Source organism: Coregonus lavaretus, assembly GCF_964263955.1.
Source record: "Coregonus lavaretus genome assembly, contig: HAP1_SCAFFOLD_4477, whole genome shotgun sequence".
Taxonomy (NCBI): Eukaryota; Metazoa; Chordata; class Actinopteri; order Salmoniformes; family Salmonidae; genus Coregonus; species Coregonus lavaretus.
The window spans coordinates 32,668-49,035 of record NW_028162671.1 but is presented as its reverse complement, the minus strand read 5'-3'; the positions used below and the strand labels follow the sequence as shown (position 1 = coordinate 49,035).

General features: G+C 44.8%; 1 protein-coding gene across 1 annotated transcript in view; it reads right to left on the bottom strand.

Annotated features, from left to right (window-relative positions):
* Positions 1 to 14,425: 14,425 nt before the first annotated feature.
* The window catches only part of LOC311119028 (putative E3 ubiquitin-protein ligase MID2), a gene marked incomplete at its 5' end in the record, with an annotated part of 33,103 nt that continues 31,160 nt past the window's right edge, over positions 14,426 to 16,368 (bottom strand). The window contains 2 exons of the mRNA XM_084193785.1: positions 14,426 to 15,574; positions 15,996 to 16,203. Of these exons, the coding sequence (XP_084049911.1) occupies positions 15,160 to 15,574; positions 15,996 to 16,203 (623 nt within the window). The remainder of the gene's footprint in view (positions 15,575 to 15,995; positions 16,204 to 16,368) is intronic.

Sequence of the window (16,368 nt, the reverse complement as noted above, 5' to 3'; positions counted from 1 at the left end):
GCCATGCACAAGGGTGCTCTGCCATCATCTGACTTGCATGGAGAGAGAAAGGGACCTATGAGCCATGCCATGCCACAAGGGTGCTCTGCCGTCATCTGACTTGGCATGGAGCAGAAAGGGACCTATGAGCCATGCCAAGCCACAAGGGTGCTCTGCCGTCATCTGACTTGGCATGGAGCAGAAAGGGACCTATGAGCCATGCCAGACCGAGAATAAAAACAATTATATTCAGGGCAAAAGAGAGACCAGAAGTGCAAATAACTCCCAGTGCCAAGGGACAGCAGATGAGGGGTATGGGGCGATGCCCCTCCACCTAACCCTGGGCCCTGTATGCCCTGCCAGCCCAGCAGGCCTCTCTCATACCCATGCCCACAGCCCGCCGGGCCTGAGACTGCAGGCTTAGACAACCCCTCCCTACAAACCCATGAGATGCTTAGCTACTTGCTGATGATGGCATGCCCTATCTTTCTGTCCATCACGGAGGTTTACAAGGTCCTCCGTTCTGAGCCCAGTGTCTCGGCAGATGTTATCCACTAATGTCTCCATGAAACGGCTACAGATCAGACTGTGGATATAAGGAGATATTTCTGGAAAGAGTGAAGGAAGTGAGGACAACGATGGAATACAATAACTCAATACTTTTTTTGGGATCAGACTTTTAATTGGACTCTTAAGTTCACATAAATAACAATAGTTCATATATTTTTTGTATATTATACAGTTTTATATAAATATTATTTCCCCCCAACGATTTACATAATTGTATTTCTACAAGTCAGTTATCTATTGAAACAGAAGCGTTATGTTGATGTTGTTGTACTGAACACACAGCTGTTGTTTTGATCCAAAATATCAAAGGAGAGAAGTGAAGAATCAATTTCTAGAGATGTAAAAAATAATTATTGAGAAACACAACAGAAATGCAAAATGATGATCTATTCCACCAAGTCTAGAAGGTACTGCATACTGACCGGACTACAAAGAGAGTCAATTATTCTCAGTATGTTTATTGACCGGTAGTAGTAGCAGCACAAAGCACAGCAAAACCACCTGAATGATATGCATGAACACAGATGTCTCAATAAAGTTGAATATTTCAAATTGACATTTTGTGATGAATCTGTTTCTATAAAACCTTTATGAGATACACAGACTGTATGGACCAAGTCATGCATGCAGTAGGTGACCCAGTCAAACGCACCTCTTGTACAAATATAATTGATCTTTGTCAGTTCAGGCCAGAAATCAGCAGCCACACAGTTTTCTTCAACTTTATCGTCTTTCTGATAATTCAAGAAACGTCCCTTACGAAAATAGATTGCAGTCCGAGTGCAGTATAACTGCAGTACACTGTAGTATAACTGTAGTTAGAATGCAGTATAACTGCAGTACACTGTAGTATAACTGTAGTTAGAATGCAGTATAACTGCAGTATACTATAGTATAACTGAAATTAGAATGCAGTATAACTGCAGTATTCTGCAAATACTGTGTCCAAAATAACACTTTTCTTTACTGCAGTAATTTTGCAGTGTTATTTCAATCTTTTTTTGTAAGGGCTAACATTCACAAATCTGCTAGTAGACTAAAAAAAAAGAAAAGTAAAAGCACAAACAACACCTCCTCTTTTGTCAGCACTGCATTACCCTTAATAACGGCATATGACTGATGTTATGTCTTACGTAGCTGTTCTAAAGGCTTTATGAATGCATACATAAGGGGTCTACAGTGAAGTGTTGCCACCCGTTATAATCAAAGCAGTGTTATTTAAAAGACCTCTGACCTCTGACCTCTGGGTCCAGTATTCAGCTAACTCTTTAAACAGAAGTCCCATGCTCATCCTATTGAACCGGTGTTCTCTTATATCTATAATAGAACTCAAGACTCACTCCAGCCTCGATGATCTCTTTTGAGTAGCTTTTGTTTCTTTGAAGAAGCTTGAGGATGGACCAGTTAGTTACAAATCCATTCATACGTCTGTCTCTCTGTCTCCCACTCTCACTGTGCCAAGGATAAATCTGCCTGATTGGTCGTTTGTGCTTTCGATTAAAAACAGGAACTTTAAAAAAAACAGGAAATATGACATTCGGCATGGAAGACTAAGTCTGCGTCTGAAATGCACCCTATTCCCTACATAGTGCATTATTTTTTTTACATTCAAAAGTAGTGCACTATATAGGGAATAGGGTGCCATTTGGGACGCAGCCTAAATCCACTGATGTGTGGAGTGAGATTGAACCACCGCCATCAGGACGGTGGCATTATCAGTAGTATGAGACTGTCTGTTCCCAATATCTTCAATACTACGTTTAATTCAATGTAAAAAATAAAGCTTTCCATTTGTTTTCAGTAAGTAACAGTTAGTATCTCAAGTATTATGTCATGCTAGTTCAGCGTTCTTCCTTCTACACACTACTTATGTTTTTCTGCCTGCATAATAATATACTATTGATTGTCTTGATCAGACCCACTATGTATTCAATCCCTGAATATCAATCAGAGGAAAATCATATAATCAAGTCATAATCCACACCACCAACCCATAAAAAGCAGACCCAAATAAATAATAAGTATCTGATTATGTATGACTTTACTTTTTAATGAAGATGTCATAGATCCGCATGGTCTTCTCTTCTCTGTGGAATCTGGAACCATGTCTTGTGAAATGTTTTGTGATTTTCTTGAATAGAAATCTGATGATTTCTATGATAGATAGAATATTGGGATGGTAACTTGGTAAGAAAATAACAGGTCTGCATTGTCTTGGGGACTTTATACAAAGCAACGGCCAATAATAACACACCACTCTGGAGTAGGTAAACCTCGACCAGTGATTGGACGTGAGGGGAGGTGGTGGAGCTCTGTGGTGAATGAGGGATTCTATTGGTCAGGAATTGCCTCATGATAACCAGGAAGTGAACCAGTGAAGGGCTAAGTGGGATCATTTAATGCAGCATGCTTTTCTCACAACAAAACAGAACCAAACAAAACATGAAGTGTGAACCAATCACAGAGGAAATACATATCATGCTATGACATCAAAAACCGATAGCAAACCGAATGATATAACCCTCTCTTACCTCCCTGAATATTTTTTTATCCGTCAGTTTTGTCAATTTCACTGTGTTAAAAATCGCATAAACATCATAATCATATCCCGCTTCTATAGAACATAAATCCACAATGCTATCTAGCGGAAGAACAAACTTTTTCTGTCTTTTTTTACACACTGAGGAAATAAAGGTACATCTAAAAAGTGCCTCATGAATACATTGAGATTGACAAGAAAAAAAAAGCAAACCATGGGGAGGAGGAGGTGGATGGGGAGGAGGAGGTGGATGGGGAGGAGGAGGAGGAGGTGGAGGTGGATGGGGAGGAGGAGGAGGAAGTGGATGGGGAGGAGGAGGTGGAGGTGGATGGGGAGGAGGAGGAGGAGGAGGTGGATGGGGAGGAGGAGGAGGAGGTGAATGGGGAGGAGGAGGTGGAGGTGGATGGGGAGGAGGAGGTGGAGGTTGATGAGGAGGAGGATGGGGAGGAGGAGAAGGAGGAGGTGGAGGTAAATGGGGAGGAGGGGGTGGAGGTGGATGGGGAGGAGGAGAGGAGGAGGAGGATGAGGTGGATGGGGAGGAGGAGGAGGAGGTGGATGGGGAGGAGGAGGAGGAGGTGGAGGTGGAGAAGGGGTAGGAGGCGGAGGAGGAGGTGGATGGGGAGGAGGAGGAGGAGGAGGTGGAGGTGGAGGTGGAGGTGGAGGTGGAGGTGGAGGTGGAGAAGGAGGAGGAGGAGGAGGAGGTGGATGGGGAGGAGGAGGAGGAGGAGGAGGAGGTGGATGGGGAGGAGGAGGAGGTGGAGGTGGAGGTGGATGGGGAGGAGGAGGAGGAGGAGGAGGTGAATGGGGAGGAGGAGGTGGAGGTGGATGAGGAGTAGGCGGAGGAGGAGGAGGAGGAGGAGGAGGAGGAGGATGGGGAGGAGGAGAAGGAGGAGGTGTAGGTGGATGGGGAGGAAGAGGTGGAGGAGGAGGATGAGGTGGATGGGGAGGAGGAGGTGGAGGTGGAGGAGGAGGTGGATGGGGATGGGGAGGATGAGGAGGAGGAGGAGGAGGAGGTGGAGGTGGAGGTGGAGGTGGAGGAGGTGGGGGAGGAGGAGGAGGAGGAGGTGGAGGAGGAGGTGGATGGTGAGAAGGAGGAGGAGGTGGTTTGGGAGGAGGAGGAGGAGGAGGAGGAGGTGGAGGAGGATGATGAGGAGGAGGAGGTGGATGGGGAGGAGGAGGAGAAGGAGGAGGAGGAGGAGGAGGAGGTGGAGGAGGTGGAGGAGGATGATGAGGAGGAGGAGGAGGAGGTGGATGGGGAGGAGGAGGAGGAGGAGGTGGAGGTGGAGGAGGAGGTGGATGGGGAGGAGGAGGAGGAGGAGGAGGAGGAGGTGGAGGTGGAGGAGGAGGTGGATGGGGATGGGGAGGAGGAGGAGGAGGAGGAGGAGGAGGAGGAGGTGGAGGAGGAGGAGGAGTGGAGTGGTGAGATTGGTATGCGATTGGAATGATCCGTCACGCATGCCGTATTGTACAAACATCCATTTCACATCTTTTGTATTTGACCTATGAAATACAGTGTATGTTTGAAGTCATTTTTCCAATGCAGGACCATTTCCTTTCCCTGAGCTGTTTTCCTTAAACATTGATTGCTACTGTTTAATTTAACAGTCCTTTGCATTGGCCCAGTTCTAAGGGATGTCTTCCAGATCTCAACAAACAATAGTGATGTTCTCAGAGAGAGAAATTGCTCTAATTCGCTAAAGAGTACTACTGAACCAAACAGTCATCCAGAGACCAACCCTCTCCTCCTACCTACACAGAGTATGACTGAACCAAACAGTCATCCAGAGACCAACCCTCTCCTCCTACCTACACAGAGTATGACTGAACCAAACAGTCATCCAGAGACCAACCCTCTCCTCCTACCTACACAGAGTATGACTGAACCAAACAGTCATCCAGAGACCAACCCTCTCCTCCTACCTAGATGTGCATCCGTGTCCCCTGGGTCATGGCCTGTTCACAACAGAGGTTATAGAGGCAACACGCACACAGACACACACACGCACAAGCACACAGACACACACACACACACACACAGATGCATACGAATGCCACATAAACGCACTCAATGAACATCAACATTTAAAGTTTCGAGATTCACTGTAATTAACTTAAATGAAGCACCTGAACTCTTCGATCCTCAAGCGTCAAAATATCTAAATATTCATCATATTCACAGATGGCAGGGCAGCCATCTTTTAGGTCAACATCCAAACGGATGTCCCGTGCCACGTCCCAAACTGGAACCCTATTCGCCACATAGTGCCCCATGGGCCCTGGTCAACAGTAGTACACTATCCGGAATAGGGTGCCGTTTGAGACATGACTCATGAATGGCTAATGAAGGGTAGTATTGTCTAACCATGCCTTTGATATGTAATCAGATCAACATTTCATGTGTCTAGAGGCGGATGCACACACGCAGTGAACGTTTTGTTAGTTTCTGGTAATTTGGTTGGTTTTCCTTCTGTCTGGAAGTTGAGTCTCTGGCTGCCAGCATCGTGCAGCTGCAACAGAAAAAAGCAATTAAAAAGCCACTAATGAGAGGAATATCAATTTTTCATTTTCCGGGAGGATTTTCCCCAAATGCGTCACATGTTGACAAAGATAAGAGCCATTACTACACAAGGGTGCTCTGCCGTCATCTGACTTGGCATGGAGCAGAAAGGGACCTATGAGCCATGCCATGCCACAAGGGTGCTCTGCCATCATCTGACTTGGCATGGAGAGAGAAAGAGACCTATGAGCCATGCCATGCCACAAGGGTGCTCTGCCGTCATCTGACGACTTGGCATGGAGCAGAAAGGGACCTATGAGCCATGCCAAGCCACAAGGGTGCTCTGCCGTCATCTGACTTGGCATGGAGCAGAAAGGGACCTATGAGCCATGCCAGACCGAGAATAAAAACAATTATATTCAGGGCAAAAGAGAGACCAGAAATGCAAATTAACTCCCAGTGCCAGGGACAGCAGATGAGGGGTATGGGGCGATGCCCCTCCACCTAACCCTGGGCCCTGTGTGCCCTGCCAGCCCAGCAGGCCTCTCTCATACCCATGCCCACAGCCCGCCGGGCCTGAGACTGCAGGCTTAGACAACCCCTCCCTACAAACCCATGAGATGCTTAGCTACTTGCTGAATGATGGCATGCCCTATCTTTCTGTCCATCACGGAGGTTACAAGGTCCTCCGTTCTGAGCCCAGTGTCTCGGCAGATGTTATCCACTGATGTCTCCATGAAACGGCTACAGATCAGACTGTGGATATAAGGAGATATTTCTGGAAAGAGTGAAGGAAAGTGAGGACAACGATGGAATACAATAACTCAATACTTTTTTTGGGATCAGACTTTTAATTGGACTCTTAAGTTCACATAAATAACAATAGTTCATATATTTTTTGTATATTATACAGTTTTATATAATATATATTTCCCCCCAACGATTTACATAATTGTATTTCTACAAGTCAGTTATCTATTGAAACAGAAGCGTTATGTTGATGTTGTTGTACTGAACAACACAGCTGTTGTTTTGATCCAAATATCAAAGGAGAGAAGTGAAGAATCAATTTCTAGAGATGTAAAAAATAATTACTTGAGAAACACAACAGAAATGCAAAATGATGATCTCTTCCACCACGTCTAGAAGGTACTGCATACTGACCCAACTACAAAGAGAGTCAATTATTCTCAGTGTGTTTATTGACCGGTAGTAGTAGCAGCACAAAGCACAGCAAAACCACCTGAATGATATGCATGAACACAGATGTCTCAATAAAGTTGAATATTTCAAATTGACATTTTGTGATGAATCTGTTTCTATAAAACCTTTATGAGATACACAGACTGTATGGACCAAGTCATGCATGCAGTAGGTGACCCAGTCAAATGCACCTCTTGTACAAATATATAATTGATCTTGTCAGTTCAGGCCAGAAATCAGCAGCCCACACAGTTTTCTTCAACTTTATCGTCTTTCTGATAATTCAAGAAACGTCCCTTACGAAAATAGATTGCAGTCCGAGTGCAGTATAACTGCAGTATACTGTAGTATAACTGTAGTTAGAATGCAGTATAACTGCAGTACACTGTAGTATAACTGTAGTTAGAATGCAGTATAACTGCAGTACACTGTAGTATAACTGTAGTTAGAATGCAGTATAACTGCAGTATTCTGCAAATACTGTGTCCAAAATAACACTTTTCTTTACTGCAGTAATTTTGCAGTGTTATTTCAATCTTTTTTTGTAAGGGCTAACATTCACAAATCTGCTAGTAGACTAAAAAAAAAGAAAAGTAAAAGCACAAACAACACCTCCTCTTTTGTCAGCACTGCATTACCCTTAATATCGGCATATGACTGATGTTATGTCTTACGTAGCTGTTCTAAAGGCTTTATGAATGCATACATAAGGGGTCTACAGTGAAGTGTTGCCACCCGTTATAATCAAAGCAGTGTTATTTAAAAGACCTCTGACCTCTGACCTCTGAGTCCAGTATTCAGCTAACTCTTTAAACAGAAGTCCCATGCTCATCATATTGAACCGGTGTTCTCTTATGTCTATAATAGAACTCAAGACTCACTCCAGCCTCGATTATCTCTTTTGAGTAGCTTTTGTTTCTTTGAAGAAGCTTGAGGATGGACCAGTTAGTTACAAATCCATTCATACGTCTGTCTCTCTGTCTCCCACTCTCACTGTGCCAAGGATAAATCTGCCTGATTGGTCGTTTGTGCTTTCGATTAAAAACAGGAACTTTAAAAAAACAGGAAATATGACATTCGGCATGGAAGACTAAGTCTGCGTCTGAAATGCACCCTATTCCCTACATAGTGCATTATTTTTTTTACATTCAAAAGTAGTGCACTATGTAGGGAATAGGGTGCCATTTGGGACGCAGCCTAAATCCACTGATGTGTGGAGTGAGATTGAACCACCGCCATCAGGACGGTGGCATTATCAGTAGTATGAGACTGTCTGTTCCCAATATCTTCACTACTACGTTTAATTCAATGTAAAAAATAAAGCATCCCATTTGTTTTCAGTAAGTAACAGTTAGTATCTCAAGTATTACGTCATGCTAGTTCAGCGTTCTTCTTGCTACACACTACTTATGTTTTTCTGCCTGCATAATAATATACTATTGATTGTCTTGATCAGACCCACTATGTATTCAATCCCTGAATATCAATCAGAGGAAAATCATATAATCAAGTCATAATCCACACCACCAACCCATAAAAAGCAGACCCAAATAAATAATAAGTATCTGATTATGTATGACTTTACTTTTTAATGAAGATGTCATAGATCCGCATGGTCTTCTCTTCTCTGTGGAATCTGGAACCATGTCTTGTGAAATGTTTTGTGATTTTCTTGAATAGAAATCTGATGATTTCTTCGATAGATAGAATATTGGGATGGTAACTTGGTAAGAAAATAACAGGTCTGCATTGTCTTGGGGACTTTATACAAAGCAACGGCCAATAATAACACACCACTCTGGAGTAGGTCAACCTCGACCAGTGATTGGATGTGAGGGGAGGTGGTGGAGCTCTGTGGTGAATGAGGGATTCTATTGGTCAGGAATTGCCTCATGATAACCAGGAAGTGAACCAGTGAAGGGCTAAGTGGGATCATTTAATGCAGCATGCTTTTCTCACAACAAAACAGAACCAAACAAAACATGAAGTGTGAACCAATCACAGAGGAAATACATATCATGCTATGACATCAAAAACCGATAGCAAACCGAATGATATAACCCTCTCTTACCTCCCTGAATATTTTTTTATCCGTCAGTTTTGTCAATTTCACTGTGTTAAAAATCGCATAAACATCATAATCATATCCCGCTTCTATAGAACATAAATCCACAATGCTATCTAGCGGAAGAACAAACTTTTTCTGTCTTTTTTTACACACTGAGGAAATAAAGGTACATCTAAAAAGTGCCTCATGAATACATTGAGATTGACAAGAAAAAAAAAGCAAACCATGGGGAGGAGGAGGTGGATGGGGAGGAGGAGGTGGATGGGGAGGAGGAGGAGGAGGTGGAGGTGGATGGGGAGGAGGAGGAGGAAGTGGATGGGGAGGAGGAGGTGGAGGTGGATGGGGAGGAGGAGGAGGAGGAGGAGGAGGTGGATGGGGAGGAGGAGGAGGAGGTGAATGGGGAGGAGGAGGTGGAGGTGGATGGGGAGGAGGAGGTGGAGGTGGAGGTTGATGAGGAGGAGGATGGGGAGGAGGAGAAGGAGGAGGTGGAGGTAAATGGGGAGGAGGGGGTGGAGGTGGATGGGGAGGAGGAGAGGAGGAGGAGGATGAGGTGGATGGGGAGGAGGAGGAGGAGGTGGATGGGGAGGAGGAGGAGGAGGTGGAGGTGGATGGGGAGGAGGCGGAGGAGGAGGTGGATGGGGAGGAGGAGGAGGAGGAGGTGGAGGTGGAGGTGGAGGTGGAGGTGGAGGTGGAGAAGGAGGAGGAGGAGGAGGAGGTGGATGGGGAGGAGGAGGAGGAGGAGGAGGAGGTGGATGGGGAGGAGGAGGAGGAGGTGGAGGTGGAGGTGGATGGGGAGGAGGAGGAGGAGGAGGAGGTGAATGGGGAGGAGGAGGTGGAGGTGGATGAGGAGTAGGCGGAGGAGGAGGAGGAGGAGGAGGAGGAGGATGGGGAGGAGGAGAAGGAGGAGGTGTAGGTGGATGGGGAGGAAGAGGTGGAGGAGGAGGATGAGGTGGATGGGGAGGAGGAGGTGGAGGTGGAGGAGGAGGTGGATGGGGATGGGGAGGATGAGGAGGAGGAGGAGGAGGAGGTGGAGGTGGAGGTGGAGGTGGAGGTGGAGGAGGTGGAGGAGGAGGAGGAGGAGGAGGTGGAGGAGGAGGTGGATGGTGAGAAGGAGGAGGAGGTGGTTTGGGAGGAGGAGGAGGAGGAGGAGGAGGTGGAGGAGGATGATGAGGAGGAGGAGGTGGATGGGGAGGAGGAGGAGGAGGAGGAGGAGGAGGAGGTGGAGGAGGAGGTGGAGGAGGATGATGAGGAGGAGGAGGAGGAGGTGGATGGGGAGGAGGAGGAGGAGGAGGTGGAGGTGGAGGAGGAGGTGGATGGGGAGGAGGAGGAGGAGGAGGAGGAGGAGGTGGAGGTGGAGGTGGAGGAGGAGGTGGATGGGGATGGGGAGGAGGAGGAGGAGGAGGAGGAGGAGGAGGTGGAGGAGGAGGAGGAGTGGAGTGGTGAGATCGGTATGCGATTGGAATGATCCGTCACGCATGCCGTATTGTACAAACATCCATTTCACATCTTTTGTATTTGACCTATGAAATACAGTGTATGTTTGAAGTCATTTTTCCAATGCAGGACCATTTCCTTTCCCTGAGCTGTTTTCCTTAAACATTGATTGCTACTGTTTAATTTAACAGTCCTTTGCATTGGCCCAGTTCTAAGGGATGTCTTCCAGATCTCAACAAACAATAGTGATGTTCTCAGAGAGAGAAATTGCTCTAATTCGCTAAAGAGTACTACTGAACCAAACAGTCATCCAGAGACCAACCCTCTCCTCCTACCTACACAGAGTATGACTGAACCAAACAGTCATCCAGAGACCAACCCTCTCCTCCTACCTACACAGAGTATGACTGAACCAAACAGTCATCCAGAGACCAACCCTCTCCTCCTACCTAGATGTGCATCCGTGTCCCCTGGGTCATGGCCTGTTCACAACAGAGGTTATAGAGGCAACACGCACACAGACACACACACGCACAAGCACACAGACACACACACACACACAGATGCATACAAATGCCACATAAACGCACTCAATGAACATCAACATTTAAAGTGTCGAGATTCACTGTAATTAACTTAAATGAAGCACCTGAACTCTTCGATCCTCAAGCGTCAAAATATCTAAATATTCATCATATTCACAGATGGCAGGGCAGCCATCTTTTAGGTCAACATCCAAACGGATGTCCCGTGCCACGTCCCAAACTGGAACCCTATTCGTCACATAGTGCCCCATGGGCCCTGGTCAACAGTAGTACACTATCGGGAATAGGGTGCCGTTTGAGACATGACTCATGAATGGCTAATGAAGGGTAGTATTGTCTAACCATGCCTTTGATATGTAATCAGATCAACATTTCATGTGTCTAGAGGCGGATGCACACACGCAGTGAACGTTTTGTTAGTTTCTGGTAATTTGGTTGGTTTTCCTTCTGTCTGGAAGTTGAGTCTCTGGCTGCCAGCATCGTGCAGCTGCAACAGAAAAAAGCAATTAAAAAGCCACTAATGAAAGGAATATCAATTTTTCATTTTCCGGGAGGATTTTCCCCAAATGCGTCACATGTTGACAAAGATAAGAGCCATTACTACACAAGGGTGCTCTGCCGTCATCTGACTTGGCATGGAGCAGAAAGGGACCTATGAGCCATGCCATGCCACAAGGGTGCTCTGCCATCATCTGACTTGGCATGGAGAGAGAAAGGGACCTATGAGCCATGCCATGCCACAAGGGTGCTCTGCCGTCATCTGACTTGGCATGGAGCAGAAAGGGACCTATGAGCCATGCCAAGCCACAAGGGTGCTCTGCCGTCATCTGACTTGGCATGGAGCAGAAAGGGACCTATGAGCCATGCCAGACCGAGAATAAAAACAATTATATTCAGGGCAAAAGAGAGACCAGAAGTGCAAATTAACTCCCAGTGCCAGGGACAGCAGATGAGGGGTATGGGGCGATGCCCCTCCACCTAACCCTGGGCCCTGTATGCCCTGCCAGCCCAGCAGGCCTCTCTCATACCCATGCCCACAGCCCGCCGGGCCTGAGACTGCAGGCTTAGACAACCCCTCCCTACAAACCCATGAGATGCTTAGCTACTTGCTGAATGATGGCATGCCCTATCTTTCTGTCCATCACGGAGGTTACAAGGTCCTCCGTTCTGAGCCCAGTGTCTCGGCAGATGTTATCCACTAATGTCTCCATGAAACGGCTACAGATCAGACTGTGGATATAAGGAGATATTTCTGGAAAGAGTGAAGGAAAGTGAGGACAACGATGGAATACAATAACTCAATACTTTTTTTGGGATCAGACTTTTAATTGGACTCTTAAGTTCACATAAATAACAATAGTTCATATATTTTTTGTATATTATACAGTTTTATATAATATATATTTCCCCCCAACGATTTACATAATTGTATTTCTACAAGTCAGTTATCTATTGAAACAGAAGCGTTATGTTGATGTTGTTGTACTGAACACACAGCTGTTGTTTTGATCCAAATATCAAAGGAGAGAAGTGAAGAATCAATTTCTAGAGATGTAAAAAATAATTACTTGAGAAACACAACAGAAATGCAAAATGATGATCTATTCCACCAAGTCTAGAAGGTACTGCATACTGACCGGACTACAAAGAGAGTCAATTATTCTCAGTATGTTTATTGACCGGTAGTAGTAGCAGCACAAAGCACAGCAAAACCACCTGAATGATATGCATGAACACAGATGTCTCAATAAAGTTGAATATTTCAAATTGACATTTTGTGATGAATCTGTTTCTATAAAACCTTTATGAGATACACAGACTGTATGGACCAAGTCATGCATGCAGTAGGTGACCCAGTCAAACGCACCTCTTGTACAAATATAATTGATCTTTGTCAGTTCAGGCCAGAAATCAGCAGCCACACAGTTTTCTTCAACTTTATCGTCTTTCTGATAATTCAAGAAACGTCCCTTACGAAAATAGATTGCAGTCCGAGTGCAGTATAACTGCAGTACACTGTAGTATAACTGTAGTTAGAATGCAGTATAACTGCAGTACACTGTAGTATAACTGTAGTTAGAATGCAGTATAACTGCAGTATACTATAGTATAACTGAAATTAGAATGCAGTATAACTGCAGTATTCTGCAAATACTGTGTCCAAAATAACACTTTTCTTTACTGCAGTAATTTTGCAGTGTTATTTCAATCTTTTTTTGTAAGGGCTAACATTCACAAATCTGCTAGTAGACAAAAAAAAAAGAAAAGTAAAAGCACAAACAACACCTCCTCTTTTGTCAGCACTGCATTACCCTTAATAACGGCATATGACTGATGTTATGTCTTACGTAGCTGTTCTAAAGGCTTTATGAATGCATACATAAGGGGTCTACAGTGAAGTGGTGCCACCCGTTATAATCAAAGCAGTGTTATTTAAAAGACCTCTGACCTCTGACCTCTGGGTCCAGTATTCAGCTAACTCTTTAAACAGAAGTCCCATGCTCATCATATTGAACCGGTGTTCTCTTATGTCTATAATAGAACTCAAGACTCACTCCAGCCTCGATGATCTCTTTTGAGTAGCTTTTGTTTCTTTGAAGAAGCTTGAGGATGGACCAGTTAGTTACAAATCCATTCATACGTCTGTCTCTCTGTCTCCCACTCTCACTGTGCCAAGGATAAATCTGCCTGATTGGTCGTTTGTGCTTTCGATTAAAAACAGGAACTTTAAAAAAACAGGAAATATGACATTCGGCATGGAAGACTAAGTCTGCGTCTGAAATGCACCCTATTCCCTACATAGTGCATTATTTTTTTTACATTCAAAAGTAGTGCACTATGTAGGGAATAGGGTGCCATTTGGGACGCAACCTAAATCCACTGATGTGTGGAGTGAGATTGAACCACCGCCATCAGGACGGTGGCATTATCAGTAGTATGAGACTGTCTGTTCCCAATATCTTCACTACTACGTTTAATTCAATGTAAAAAATAAAGCATCCCATTTGTTTTCAGTAAGTAACAGTTAGTATCTCAAGTATTACGTCATGCTAGTTCAGCGTTCTTCTTGCTACACACTACTTATGTTTTTCTGCCTGCATAATAATATACTATTGATTGTCTTGATCAGACCCACTATGTATTCAATCCCAGAATATCAATAAGAGGAAAATCATATAATCAAGTCATAATCCACACCACCAACCCATAAAAAGCAGACCCAAATAAATAATAAGTATCTGATTATGTATGACTTTACTTTTTAATGAAGATGTCATAGATCCGCATGGTCTTCTCTTCTCTGTGGAATCTGGAACCATGTCTTGTGAAATGTTTTGTGATTTTCTTGAATAGAAATCTGATGATTTCTATGATAGATAGAATATTGGGATGGTAACTTGGTAAGAAAATAACAGGTCTGCATTGTCTTGGGGACTTTATACAAAGCAACGGCCAATAATAACACACCACTCTGGAGTAGGTAAACCTCGACCAGTGATTGGACGTGAGGGGAGGTGGTGGAGCTCTGTGGTGAATGAGGGATTCTATTGGTCAGGAATTGCCTCATGATAACCAGGAAGTGAACCAGTGAAGGGCTAAGTGGGATAATTTAATGCAGCATGCTTTTCTCACAACAAAACAGAACCAAACAAAACATGAAGTGTGAACCAATCACAGAGGAAATACATATCATGCTATGACATCAAAAACCGATAGCAAACCGAATGATATAACCCTCTCTTACCTCCCTGAATATTTTTTTATCCGTCAGTTTTGTCAATTTCACTGTGTTGAAAATCGCATAAACATCATAATCATATCCCGTTTCTATAGAACATAAATCCACAATGCTATCTAGCGGAAGAACAAACTTTTTCTGTCTTTTTTTACACACTAGAGGAAATAAAGGTACATCTAAAAAGTGCCTCATGAATACATTGAGATTGACAAGAAAAAAAAAAGCAAACCAATTCATTATTCATAAATAATTAAAGTTTTCCTCTATTCAATCATGATCAATAAAGTTTCTTATAATACAAGACTAGTAGTCACATAATGCAAGTCAAGCTTTTGTGATGATTTGTAAATATAATAAACAACAACACACATCCTCACACTGAGAAATGTAGTAGGCAATGTAACTGAAACCCATCCGTGAGGAGAAAAGAGGAGAGCTGGGTAAAATGAGGAAGAGGAAGAAGTAGGATGCCCCATTGGCCCACAAAACCCAGGAAGTAAGTGAGTCTAGCTCAGCCCAGTCCAGTGAGTCCAGTCCAAGCCCTTGTCAGTCTCCGGGACTGGGAGTCACCCCAAGTCCCGGGACTCAGTGACAGCCCTTCATACCCGACATGTAGGGTGACTCCTGCTGGCGACACAGGGTCGTCATCCCCTCCTGGTGTTCCTCAGGGCAGTCCACAAAGTCCGGCACCGGAAGCCCCGACAGGATCATCACTGACTTGTTCCAGATCATGAAGGTGGGCGCCACGGGGAGCAGGAAGCTGACCTCGAAGGTGTGCAGGTGTTGGGAGTTCATGGCGTCGTAGAAGGACAGGGAGTTGTTGTCGTAGTCCAGAAGGACTCCCAGACGCCTGAGCTGGTGGCTGGCCTCCACCAGCATCTCCTTGCCATTGTGACGCACCATGAAGTTGTTGTTACAGCGGGAGAACACCCAGGAGGAGGAGTTCTTTCCACTCCACTCATTCTTAGGGGCTGACTTGTAAGCCACGCCCACAGCGTACCTGTCAGAGGGGGATTACAGAGGCATAAGGTAAACACAAATGCGTTTTATCGATGGCAATTTGAATGCATAGAGATACTGTGACGAGATCCTGAGGCACATTGTGAGGACCATTTTTTTATAAGGTATCTTTGACCAACAGATGCATATATCTGTATTCCCAGTCATGTGAAATCCATAGATTGGGCCTTATGAATGCATTTCCATTGACTGTTTTCTTTATATGAACTGTAACTCAGTAGAATAATTGAAATGATTGCCTGTTGCGTTTATATTTTTATTCATGATACAAATTCTGTATCGATAAAGCTTATTCCACTACTATAGTGGATGCTATATGATCGACGGAGGAAAATCAAGTGTTTCTGCATGAAGCTGTGTGGCAATGAACAGTGAACGGTATTATCAATATCACAACTCACCAGGTGGAGGCGCCCAGCAACACCTCCCAGTAGTGGCAGCCGCTGTCGATGAAGACGTTCCCTGCTGCTCCGTACGACCCCGTGCTGCTGAAGCGCTCTGGAGTGTGGCTCTTCTTCATGGAGCTCTCGTCCTTCTCCATGGTCAGGCAGTCGTTGGACAGACGCAGCTTCTTGTGGGCCGTCTTTGGGTCAAGCTTAAAAGGCTGGCCTGGAAGAGAGGTGGAGAGAGAGGGGGAGCCGTTTAGCTTCACAGAGGTTCTCTAGGTCTGGTACACATTACCATTCCCACATCAGCAGCAGAAAGACAGGCGGACACTCGGCCTCAGGTCAAGTCCCTTGGATGAACATCAGAAATAGGATATTGTGAATAATG